At 37.3% G+C, this 11,514-nt stretch overlaps 1 protein-coding gene across 2 annotated transcripts; it reads left to right on the top strand.

The window, feature by feature from the left end:
* The first annotated feature begins 270 nt into the window (after window positions 1–270).
* LOC126792799 (importin beta-like SAD2) lies at window positions 271–10,778 on the top strand. 2 transcript variants are annotated; one of them, XM_050519280.1, is made up of 22 exons: window positions 271–542; window positions 813–948; window positions 1,044–1,131; window positions 1,308–1,457; window positions 2,096–2,258; window positions 2,842–3,026; window positions 3,114–3,287; window positions 4,107–4,252; window positions 4,331–4,454; window positions 4,539–4,719; window positions 5,292–5,451; window positions 5,524–5,565; window positions 5,645–5,763; window positions 5,850–6,048; window positions 6,727–6,858; window positions 7,131–7,234; window positions 7,505–7,684; window positions 8,435–8,574; window positions 8,718–8,857; window positions 9,411–9,568; window positions 9,691–9,817; window positions 9,912–10,778. In XM_050519280.1, the coding sequence occupies exons 1-22, from the start codon at window positions 453–455 to the stop codon at window positions 10,070–10,072; spliced, it is 3,099 nt and encodes a 1,032-aa protein (XP_050375237.1). In that variant the 5' UTR covers window positions 271–452; the 3' UTR covers window positions 10,073–10,778. The 2 variants fall into 2 exon arrangements, with proteins under 2 accessions (XP_050375237.1, XP_050375236.1); XM_050519279.1 differs by having other exon boundaries at window positions 272–542; window positions 9,408–9,568.
* The last annotated feature ends 736 nt before the right edge of the window (window positions 10,779–11,514 follow it).

Genomic DNA, 11,514 nt, shown 5'->3' with positions numbered 1-11,514 from the left:
GTAGTAACACTAAAACAACTTCACACTTTTGGTATCGGTGAGAATCAAGCCTTAGACGATCATAACTAATTACAGAGAGATGAAATTATCGACCGCGGTTAAAACTCAAGAGGAAGAAAAGTTAAGGAAAAGAAAAGAAGAAAAGAAAATGTATTTGAAGGTAAAATTGCGAACGTGCAATTTTGTTTTTCCAGAGGCCCGGGAATGATTTGGTTTTCACATAGAACCGTCAACCCTAGTGGCTTTAAATAGCAGCACACTCCAGTGTGTTGTATTCTCTCTGCGCAAAAAGCTTGTCTAAACCCTAGTGGTGACAACCTTACGGACTCCTCTCTCTCTCTCCCTCTCCCTCTTCCCAGTCCCCCTTCTCAATTCCACCTAGGGTTTTGATTCCGATCAATTTTGATTGGAGTTTCGGTTTTCATCGGAATTCTGAGGAAGAAGTAAGCAAAATGGATCTTCCTGGCCTTGCTGTGATTCTGCAAGCTGCTCTCAGCACCAATCCCGATGAGCGTAAAGCCGCCGAGCACAGCCTCAATCAGGTTCGTTGGATTTTGCTGCATCGGAGGACGTTTTGTTAATCGTGTGGTTTTGATATTAGGATTGTGTTTGATTTCGAGATTGGGTTTTTAGTTGAGGAGAGTTGTTTCTGATGGAATTATCGATTTTTGCGATTGATTTTGAGTTTTTTTTTTGGATTGATTTGTTGAGTTTCGAGTTGAGGAACAAGGAAAATGATCACAGTCACGAAATTGATGATGGCTTTGATATGGATGTGATGTTGATGTTTTCGAGTTTCGGTTTTTTTGCAGATTCAGTATGCGCCGCAGCATTTGGTGAGAATGTTGCAGATTATTGTGGATGGGAACTGCGACATGGGCGTGCGGCAGGTTGCCAGCATCCATTTCAAGAACTTCATTGGGAAGAACTGGTTACCTCATGAGCCGGGTACTACTAATGATTGATTGAATAAGGTTTTAGTTAGTTTTGGAAGCCGATGAGTCCACCTGTGCTTATTCTTGTTTATGTGCTGTTTTTTGTAGAGGAGCAGAATAAGATATTGCAAGCTGATAAGGATGTGGTTAGGGAGCATGTTCTTGTCTTTGTTACACAGGTTCCCCAGCTATTAAGGTATTTTGCTCGCTGTTAAATGTGATTGCTGTTTAGGCTTCTGCAGTTGATGTGCTCACGCCTGTGACTGCAGAGTGCAGGCACATTGTCTTTGTGTTTTTTATTTTAAAGTTGTTAGTTAAGTGTCTTGAGAAATTATGTTCCTTAATTGCTGGTGATCAATTGGCATTGTCCAGGGTACAACTGGGTGAGTGCCTGAAGACAATTATTCATGCCGATTACCCTGAGCAGTGGCCACGGCTTTTAGACTGGGTGAAGCACAACTTACAAGACCAACAAGTTTATGGAGCTTTGTTTGTTTTGCGGATTCTTTCTAGAAAATATGAGTAAGTGTATCATAATCTACTAGTCTTATAAAGTTATTCTATATGTGGCCATTGCCTGCATCTGAGGCTTACTGTGGGCATGTATTCATAATGTGTGGCAGTTGATCATAATTTATCTGGGATATATTAATCATGTGGTTACCTGACAGCTATAATTGATGGATATACTGCTGTTCTTGTGGTCATCGCATACATGTGATGATGTGAATGATGTCTATGCGTGTCTTCTGTAGAGTAATGTTGACTTACACAGCTACATTGTGTTATTGTCTCTTGGATAGTGACAATGCCGCGACTCATACAGTCCGCTCACACATTAGAAATATAGTGATTAAGTGAGCATCACAGCTAGTGTGTTAAAAGGTTCGTCTAGGCCAAACATATCTGATTTCAAACTTATTTGATTCCAAATTGACAGTGATATCTTCCCCTAAAAAAATCACAATGATATCTTTCCCGAGTCACCAGAATCTACAGATCTCTTCATTTATCTAGTATAAGAATATATATTTATATTCTATTACTATACGTATATTAGTAGAGTTGTCTTTTGGTCCTTCCATTGTTTTATTTATTATGTGCATCATGTGTACTTTCAAGATTTTTTTGAATTTGACCTTGTAATTTTATTTTCTTAGGTTCAAGTCTGATGAGGAGAGGACACCTGTTTATCTTATTGTTGAGGAGACATTCCCACATCTGCTGAATATATTCAACAGGCTTGTCCAAATTCCCAACCCATCACTGGAAGTGGCAGATTTGATCAAGCTTATTTGTAAAATTTTCTGGTCATCCATTTATGTATGTCCTTGACAATCCTTTTCCATTATGTTTTTCTAGTGCATATGATTCATATTGATGGTTTGATAGACTTAATTAAAAGTTTGCTAACCCACCTTAAATGAAGTAATAGTATTCCAATTAAGATTGATGCCCTGAAAGCTAGTCGCTCACTCCATGTAATTGACAGTATTTATGGTCGAATTGTCTTCGAATTTGAGTAATAATGCAATCAAGGCAGTGGTATATAATATTAGCGGCAGGGTGTTATTTTGCATGTCTTAGGTTGATGTCTATATGTATTAATCCTGCCACATCTTATATTTTTGCCCTCAAAGAATCACTGGGTCCTTATGTGTATGTGTAAATAATTTATGCTTAGTTTCTCATGGCTATTTATCCTAAATTGCTGTCTGCAAATATGTAAAAAAGAGTTTCTTTTTCCCTCGTGAGTCCATTTATTCCATATCGATACCTGGGTGTTCAAAGAGTTGGATATTATTGAACCAAAGATTTTGTACCGCAACTATAATTATATAATTGTCGTACTGATAAAGTTTAGGATTGTATTATTTACTTATACTTTGTTTTGAATCACTGTCAGTTGGAGGTTCCAAAGCAGCTATTTGATCCCAATGTGTTCAATGCTTGGATGATGCTTTTCTTAAATATATTGGAGAGACCAGTTCCAGTGGAAGGCCAGCCTACAGATCCTGATCTTAGAAAGGCATGGGGGTGGTGGAAGGTGAAGAAATGGACTATCCACATTTTAAACCGGTTGTACACTCGGTAAGCTCTTAACATTGCTTATTAATAAGATTGAGCTTCTTAGTGCAATTATATATATCATTTCATTTATGATACCTTTGTCTGCAGGTTTGGGGATGTGAAGCTACAAAACCCTGAAAACAGGGCATTTGGTCAAATGTTTCACAAGGGTTACGCTGGGAAGATTTTGGAGTGCCACTTGAATTTGCTGAATGTGATTCGTACGGGTGGATACTTACCTGACAGAGTTACCAACCTTGTTCTTCAATACTTAAGCAATAGGTGTGCCATTTTTCTATGTAGATTGCAACCTTTCATTTCTTTACATTTTGTGCGGCTACATATATTCAAATATATCAGACACGTAAGTTACGTGTGCACATGTTCGTCAAAGAATAGCTGGCTTCTTGTAAGGTTTTTATTTCTAATTAAACCAGTAATATGGGATCCAACCCTAAAATGTTCTCCGTACCTGTATGGAGGTGTCCAAATGACAAATTGATGACTACATAGTCAAATTGTTAGAATAATTTATAATTTAGCAGTCCTGTTTAAGCGCTTACATTTGTATGTCAATGGTTTGATCGCATCTGGCTTGGTTGGTCTTAGGTTTTTTGAAGTATGATTGGAAAATTCAGTTCTTTTTTTCTGGCAGACCTATATATGTTGTGTTACGATGTTTATGTGTAGTTGCTGTTCAATGTTTGAACTGTCTTTTACAAATTCAAGAGACTTACAGAATCTATATATTTTGAATAAGTTTTCCTTATCTAAATTGTGAGAATACCAAGTATGGGGCAGTCTATTGAATATATTAGAAAGTTTACTTGATTGATTACTTAAGTAATTCTGTTATAATTTTTATGCTGCGATTTTTTTATGCCCTAGGTTTGTATGTGCTTCAGTTTGCTACTTTTAACATAGTGACACTCTTTGATTGTTGAGATAGCGTTCTAGCAGCCGTTATAGCCCCATTAAAACTTTTTTTTTCTCCCTTTAACCTTGCGTAAATTCAAAGATGCTTATTTCGTAGTGCGGTTAAGTATAAAGAAACATGTTGGTGACTCCCTGACCTCCTTGTGAATATTCATTGATATGCAGCATCTCAAAGACTAGTATGTATACTCTGCTGCAACCACGACTCAGTGTTCTTCTCTTTGAGATTGTTTTCCCCCTCATGTCTTTCAATGACAATGACCAAAAGCTTTGGGAAGAAGACCCACATGAGTATGTGAGAAAGGGCTACGGTTAGTTTTCAAGACCTTGTGTCATTGCCCGAAGGTGTATGCCCTGCAGATTTTTTATTCATTGTCTTGTTTATACAGATATTATTGAAGACTTATACAGTCCAAGGACAGCTTCCATGGATTTTGTTAGTGAGTTGGTAAGAAAACGTGGAAAGGAAAATCTTCACACATTCCTTCAATTCATCGTGGAAATTTTCAAGAGGTATCTTCTCTTCTTTTGTTTTTATTGTAAATGATAAATGTATTTTGTTGCTCGGTGTTGATTTTACCGTTTTTCCTGGTCAAGATATGATGAAGCCCCAATGGAATACAAACCCTATCGACAGAAAGATGGTGCGCTTCTTGCTATTGGAGCACTTTGTGACAAACTGAAACAAACAGAACCTTACAAGTCAGAACTGGAACGTATGTTAGTGCAACACGTGTTCCCGGAGTTTAGTAGTCCTGTTGGGCATCTTAGAGCTAAGGTTTGCTACATCCAATTCTTCTTGTTTTGTAGTGTTGCATTCTTCTATTGAACTTGAAGTTTCTATTCTATTTGTTTCCTTTGTTTTCATTCCATAGACATTGAAATGGATAAATTCTATTGATGCTAAATACTGCTTAAATTGCAACCTGCCCAATACTCTCACCTGGATCATCCCTTTAATTTGTAGTATATTTGATTCTTTTTTAGCAGGATATTAATTTTATTTTAAGTGAGAAGAGCCCTGATTCCGTCCCACAGTGTACTAGAGAACCCAACTAGGTGCTCATGAAGAGAGTAATAATGCTCAACATTTGGCAACTTTAAGATAACTAAAACGAAAAGATGGGTGACTTGGTAGTGTTCTTAGGCTAATAGTGGTGCTTCCATCTTCCTGGCATGTTCCGTGGTTTTTTTGTTTGATATTATGCACTGTGATCATTCATGTGTATCATTCATGGTTCATTGTCTATCTGTCATGATGCTCCTTGTCTTTTGGTATACTTCAGTTTTTTTATATTTTTATTTTATGTTACCCGTTATTCTTATTCATTGTTGTTCCACGGTAATTAGGCAGCATGGGTTGCTGGACAGTATGCTCATATTAACTTTTCTGATCCGAACAACTTCCTCAAAGCACTGCATAGTGTGGTCGCAGGGATGCGAGATCCAGAACTTCCTGTTCGAGTTGATTCAGTTTTCGCTTTGCGTTCCTTTGTTGAAGCTTGCAGAGGTACATACCTTTGAGAATCTATATCAGTTGATTTGTAATTTATGACTTACTCTTCTTTTGTTTGATATGCAGATTTGAATGAAATCCGCCCAATTCTCCCTCAGCTCCTTGATGGTACATGAGACAAGAACCTTTCTTATGCATCACTTACAATCATCCTGTGATTTAAGCATTGCCACATTTTATATTTCAGAGTTTTTCAAGCTTATGAATGAGGTTGAGAATGAAGATCTAGTTTTCACTCTGGAGACCATAGTGGACAAATTTGGGGAGGAAATGGCACCATATGCTCTTGGTTTGTGCCAAAATCTGGTAATATTTTTCGTTTCATCATGTACAGACCACCAAAGTATCGTCTTTAGCTGTGCTTGCCTAAGTATGTTACTTCTTATTTAAAGGCAGCCGCATTCTGGAGGTGTATGAATACAGCTGAAGCTGATGACGACGCTGATGATCCAGGTGCTTTGGCAGCTGTTGGTTGTTTGCGTGCTATCAGCACCATTTTAGAATCAGTGAGCAGGCTCCCACATCTCTTTGTCCAAGTTGAACCAACTCTGCTTCCTATAATGCGTAGAATGTTGACGACTGATGGCCAAGGTTTGTATGATACTTTGTTCAATCCTTATTTTTTTCTCTGGAACTCATATTAAGTAATGTTAGCACCTTTATCCTTAACTGCATCCTTAACTTCTTTGATTCTGTATGTGAATCTTAAATAAATTTTTTTATTTCATTCATCTTGCTTAAATTTCAAATTACTGAATGGAAGTGGCATTGTGGTTCTGAATGCGTAACAATAGGTTTTCCATGTCACTTATTGCACTACCGGTGTGTCAAAAGTCAACTTACAGATACGCTAGTGAAATTTATAAAGCTTAAAGATCATGACTGTACACCTAAGCCTAATGGCCATATGAATGCTTTGTCTTGAAAACTATTTACAACACATCAGAAGAGCACATAGGTGATGAAGTGGCTCAAACATACTTTTGATAAAGCTGGTACCTTTCTTTTCTCTGTTCAGAACTCTTTTATTTTTCTGTCGTATCACTGTGCACCTGATATTGGGTTTGACTGGCCTGGTCTTTACATTGAATTGATGCAAAGGCTTTCTTACGAATCACTTTGTTAAAGAATTATTTCACACTATGGCTATTCACAAGCAGAAAATGTTTGTATTACTAATCTATTCGTTATCAACATTACAGATGCATGCATGCCCTTATCATTTATTTGCTCTAAATGTGTGCCTTTAACATAAATTTTCTTGTGCAGAGGTCTTTGAAGAGGTGTTGGAAATTGTATCATATATGACATTTTTCTCTCCAACAATATCTCTGGAAATGTGGAGTCTTTGGCCATTGATGATTGAAGCGTTGGCTGAATGGGCTATAGATTTCTTTCCAAGTGAGTTAAATAGTACTAGTCCTTTTTTCAGAGGGGTATTTGTCTATCATTTTCCAAACTTTACTAACAGTCTTATACGTAGTAACTTATTCAAAGTAGATCAATACCACTGGACAAAACTTTTGCCCATCTGATACTAAAAAGTTATTGATTGTCAAAGACGGAGAAAGGGCCTGAGGATTTTTGTAATGATTGCAATTCAAGCTCGGACATACATGCATATTTGTACTTTATCCATTAGGTGCTTATCATATAAATATGTTTTCTCCCAGATATTTTGGTTCCTTTGGATAACTTCGTATCGAGGGGGACTGCACACTTTTTATCTTGCAAAGAACCAGACTACCAGCAAAGTCTTTGGAATATGATTTCATCTGTGAGTTCCTCTCTTCTCTCATACCTTTTTATATAGAAACTTTTCTGCTTTGCATTCTCTCTATAGTGATTATATGTATATGTATTGATGATAGGGAAACCTTTCTGTTTTGCATTCTCTTTATATTGATTTCACCTTGAACAAAACCATACATAAAATATTATAATGTATTGCAGTGTATATTGAACCAGGCATGCCATGGACTTTAGTCATTGCTGTGGTTGTTAAATAGGCTGATGACATTGGTGTGTTAATCTATGTTCATTTCAGATCCTTTCAGATAGGAATATGGAAGATGGTGATATTCAGCCTGCTCCCAAGCTCATACAAGTACTTTTTCAGAATTGCAAAGGGCAGGTTGATCAGTGGGTTGAGCCATATATTAGAGTTACATTTGAACGGTTACGTCGAGCTGAGAAATCATACTTGAAATGTCTTCTTGTTCAAGTGGTAAGATCCAGATAACAACTGTCTTGTGTTGTTGTTTTATCCCTTTATTTTTTTCTCTCGAAAAGGAACATCTTTTTATTTGAAACAAAAAACAATCTACAAGGTGGAGAAGAAGTCCACTTTAGTTAGCTCAAGAGGGAAGCTAGGGATAGAAGCTTACCAGCCAACTGTTAATGTTAACACAAGGCCTAGGGCGTTGGGGCTTATATTACTACTGCTTTATAGTAATCCCATGAAACCTTAGAAGTAGAAGCCCGGAATGATGCCAGAATTTATGAGGCCTTGATTATCACGATTTCAACATTTCATATGTCAGACGTTCTATTTCCCCGTTAATTTCGTTTCTTGTGTGGGTTGGCACAGTGAAAGATTTCTGTACACTATTAGGTTATGTATTGGTTACTGAATTTTAGTATAAAAGTAATAATGATAAATTCTTGATAATTTGAGCTTGTCATAGTTTGCTGTTAATATTGATTTAGGTGAGATGGCAAATTTTATATGTAAATAAGAGGTTTCTGAAGCAATTGTAATACCAGTCGGCATGTTCGTATTTGTGACATAAATTGACCATCTAGGGGTTCCAAGTGGCAAGTTAAGTTTATAACTGGTCCATCTGGGTTACAGTTGGTAGTGATGAAATTACAGTTGACTGTGAAATGTGGTTATTCGCTGTCCAGTGTGTTTCCAATACTTAGTTATTGCCACTCCTGCTCTTTGACTTTTGTGGTTTTTTTTGTCTGTTTGAAGATTGCAGATGCTCTTTACTACAATGCTGCGCTGACACTCAACATATTGCAAAAGCTGGGTGTAGCAACAGATCTATTTAGTCTTTGGTTTCAGATGTTGCAAGAGGTTAAGAAAAGTGGTGCACGTGCACATTTTAAGAGGTAACAGACCGATCAATTTTCTTGTGATTGCAATTATGTTTCCACTCCAGTGACGCTTTCTAGTCCGTTTAATTTTCTTATCATTTGGGTGTTCTATTTCTGTTTTCTGGGGATCAATTTTAGTGATGGAAAATTTAATGCAGGGAACATGATAAAAAAGTTTGCTGCTTGGGCTTGACATCACTACTGACACTCCCAGCTGGACAATTACCTGCAGAGGCTTTGGGACGTGTTTTCAAGGCCACCCTTGATCTCTTAGTTGCATACAAGGAACAAGTTGCAGGTATGTGATCCCCTTCTGTCTACACCAATGCTTTGCTACTCATATTTTACTAATTTTAGGCTAGCGGTAGTCCCCAAATATTTGCCCCGTACCATGTATCCATTTCTTTTCTCCTCGACTTGGGCGATATTATTCCTTTTTTTTTTCCGGTGCATAGCCTAGTATTTTTTTTCTTTTTGATTTGTTTCATCTATGTAGTTAGTGTTATAATACATGCAAGATAGTAGACTGGGAAAATGAAAGAAGATACATCCTTTCAATATACATCTGAAATGAGAAGTTGTAAACTTTGTGTAGTAACAAGAATTTTTTTTTTAACTTGTAGATTATCGTACTTTTTTTTTTCATGTGACACGTGTAACAGAGATTAGATTGAAAAAGATGGGGACAGTGCATGTGAAAAGATCAGTTGATATAGATTTGAATGAGAAGTTGTAAAGTTTGTGCCGAATGAGAAATGGTTTATTTTGTATATTGTTATGCAGTTTTGTTTTTCATGGTTCACACACTTGAACTTTATACAGTAAATTATTATGAAATGCTCTTGCAGCAGCTGCAAAGGAGGAAGAAGCTGAAGATGATGATGATATGGATGGTTTCCAAACTGATGACGAAGATGACGGTGGTGATGGATCAGACAAGGAAATGGGACTTGATGCTGAGGATGGTGATGAAGCCGATAGCATTAGATTTAAGAAGTTAGCTGAACAGGTGTGCATAAGCAATCTTGTTAACCTTCCTCTTGAGACAATCTTTTGAATGTGTTGCCCGTATTCTCGTTGTATTGCTTGTGATATAACCTGTAATCGTATTTTGATTTGGTTTTGTCACAGACAAAGTGTTTCCGTCCAAGTGATGAGTTCGATGATGACTCTGATGAGGATTTCAGTGATGATGAGGAGTTACAGTCACCAATTGATGATGTGGACCCATTTATCTTTTTTGTAGATGCAATCAAGGGTAAGTGAAAAAAATACTTACCATGCGATATGTTTCATGGCTTATTTATGGCATGTTTGACACGTGTCTGGTTTCCTATGTTTTGCTTGTGAAGCCCTGCAAGCATCGGATCCACCAAGGTTTCAGAGTCTTACTCAGACGCTGGACTTCCATTATCAGGCTCTTGCAAATGGTGTTGCACAGCATGCTGACCAAAGGAGAGCAGAAATTGAAAAGGAAAAGATGGAGAAGGCTGCAGCGGCTACAGCTTCGTGAATTCTGCTTCTCTTCTTTTGGTGTGGATTCAGTTTTGCCTTTCCCTTTGCTTATCCCATTCATGTACTGATGGGAGTAAAAGACAGTTGTTGGCTGTCCATTCAGAGCCTTTGGTTGCTGAAGGGCTTTTCATGTTTGAGATGGTTGGGCGCAATATCTGCTTCATGATAGCTAGCTTCAACATTTGAGGTCAGGGAACTTGGTCGACCTGGACATGATCTTTATAGCTTCATGATAGCTCCAATGGTACCTCAATCTTGTTTTAGCTTAGTCATTGTCTGGTTTGAGGCTATTCTAAGGTAGGATATGTCTTTACTGTCTTTTTTTTTTCCCTTTGTCTTCTTTTATCGCGATGGTCTTCTATTATTTAGTCATACCATTTTTCTGGTTTGAATTCCCTCGTCAGGGCATTATTGGTTTTGGATCCCTTGCTTTCTTCATTGTGCATATCAGTGAGGGATCATGCACACAGAATTTGTAATATTTGTTGCCATTTTATTGTGGCTACTACATGGGGTGACTCATATTGCTGTATTGATAGGTTACCTTCAACTTTTCTGTCTTTCACGTTTCATGTTACAGTCCACCAGATTCACTGGTATTCGTTTATTGGGTTGGTAGTTTTGGCAACGATGCAGAGAGCCTAGGGTTGCTCTCTGCTTTTTGTAAACTTGAATGATTATTTTTATAGAGGTTCTTATTGGAATGTTGGGTTATTTTTGTGTTGCTTATCTTAGATGTTGTTTTCAGGATTAAACCCTAGCTACCAACCGTTTAGGTCCGTTGAAGTTCTTAGGTCAATGTTGTTGTCTCGGTTTAACCAAATGTGAACGTACTAACGAGTGAGATAATTGTGTTAACATGCAATGAGATAATTGTGTACATTAACGTGCAAGTTAGTCCGTTAATCGATGAACTACAATTATGATTTTTCACTGGTTGAACGCATGTTGCTAATGTAAGATTAGTCAACCAAAGAATTTGCTGAAAGGCTAGGTTTCAAATTATCGCATAATTTTCATCAGAAAAAATATTTCCCCTTTATGGGAGCAACTTATATTGGTTTCAATCTATTTGTCATTCTGTTCCTTATAAATCTTCAACTATCATCATTCACTTTAGAAACACACATGTGGTTAATTGATGAGGTAAAGGGACCTTGGTGTATTCTGAAACAGTGTATTCACTAAGGTTGGTCACAAGTGGAATGGAGGGTGATTCGTCTACGCTGGTTTACAACTCTAAATCAATCATATGGAAATTACTCTGGTGTTAGTCGGATTCTTAACGTCTGTAAAGGTTGCTTAGTCTTTTGTTTATTTATTTTTTGTTATTGAACACATGGTTTTCACAAAAACTTTCTCAGCCTATAGATTGATATGTGCCGAGTGATCATGTCAAAATAAATGTGGCATCTTTATTCTTTCTCAAGGAAGCAAATT

Source organism: Argentina anserina, chromosome 4 (assembly GCF_933775445.1).
Source record: "Argentina anserina chromosome 4, drPotAnse1.1, whole genome shotgun sequence".
NCBI lineage: Eukaryota > Viridiplantae > Streptophyta > Magnoliopsida > Rosales > Rosaceae > Argentina > Argentina anserina.
This window is presented reverse-complemented; position numbering and strand designations above follow the sequence as displayed.

Excerpts from the sequence above, each read along its gene's own strand:
- LOC126792799 (XM_050519279.1), top strand. The coding sequence starts at position 453 with ATGGATCTTCCTGGCCTTGCTGTGATTCTGCAAGCTGCTCTCAGCACC. Across the intron at positions 5,764-5,849 it reads TTGGTTTGTGCCAAAATCTG|GCAGCCGCATTCTGGAGGTG; the intron begins GTAATATTTTTC and ends TCTTATTTAAAG. Across the intron at positions 6,859-7,130 it reads GGCTATAGATTTCTTTCCAA|ATATTTTGGTTCCTTTGGAT; the intron begins GTGAGTTAAATA and ends GTTTTCTCCCAG.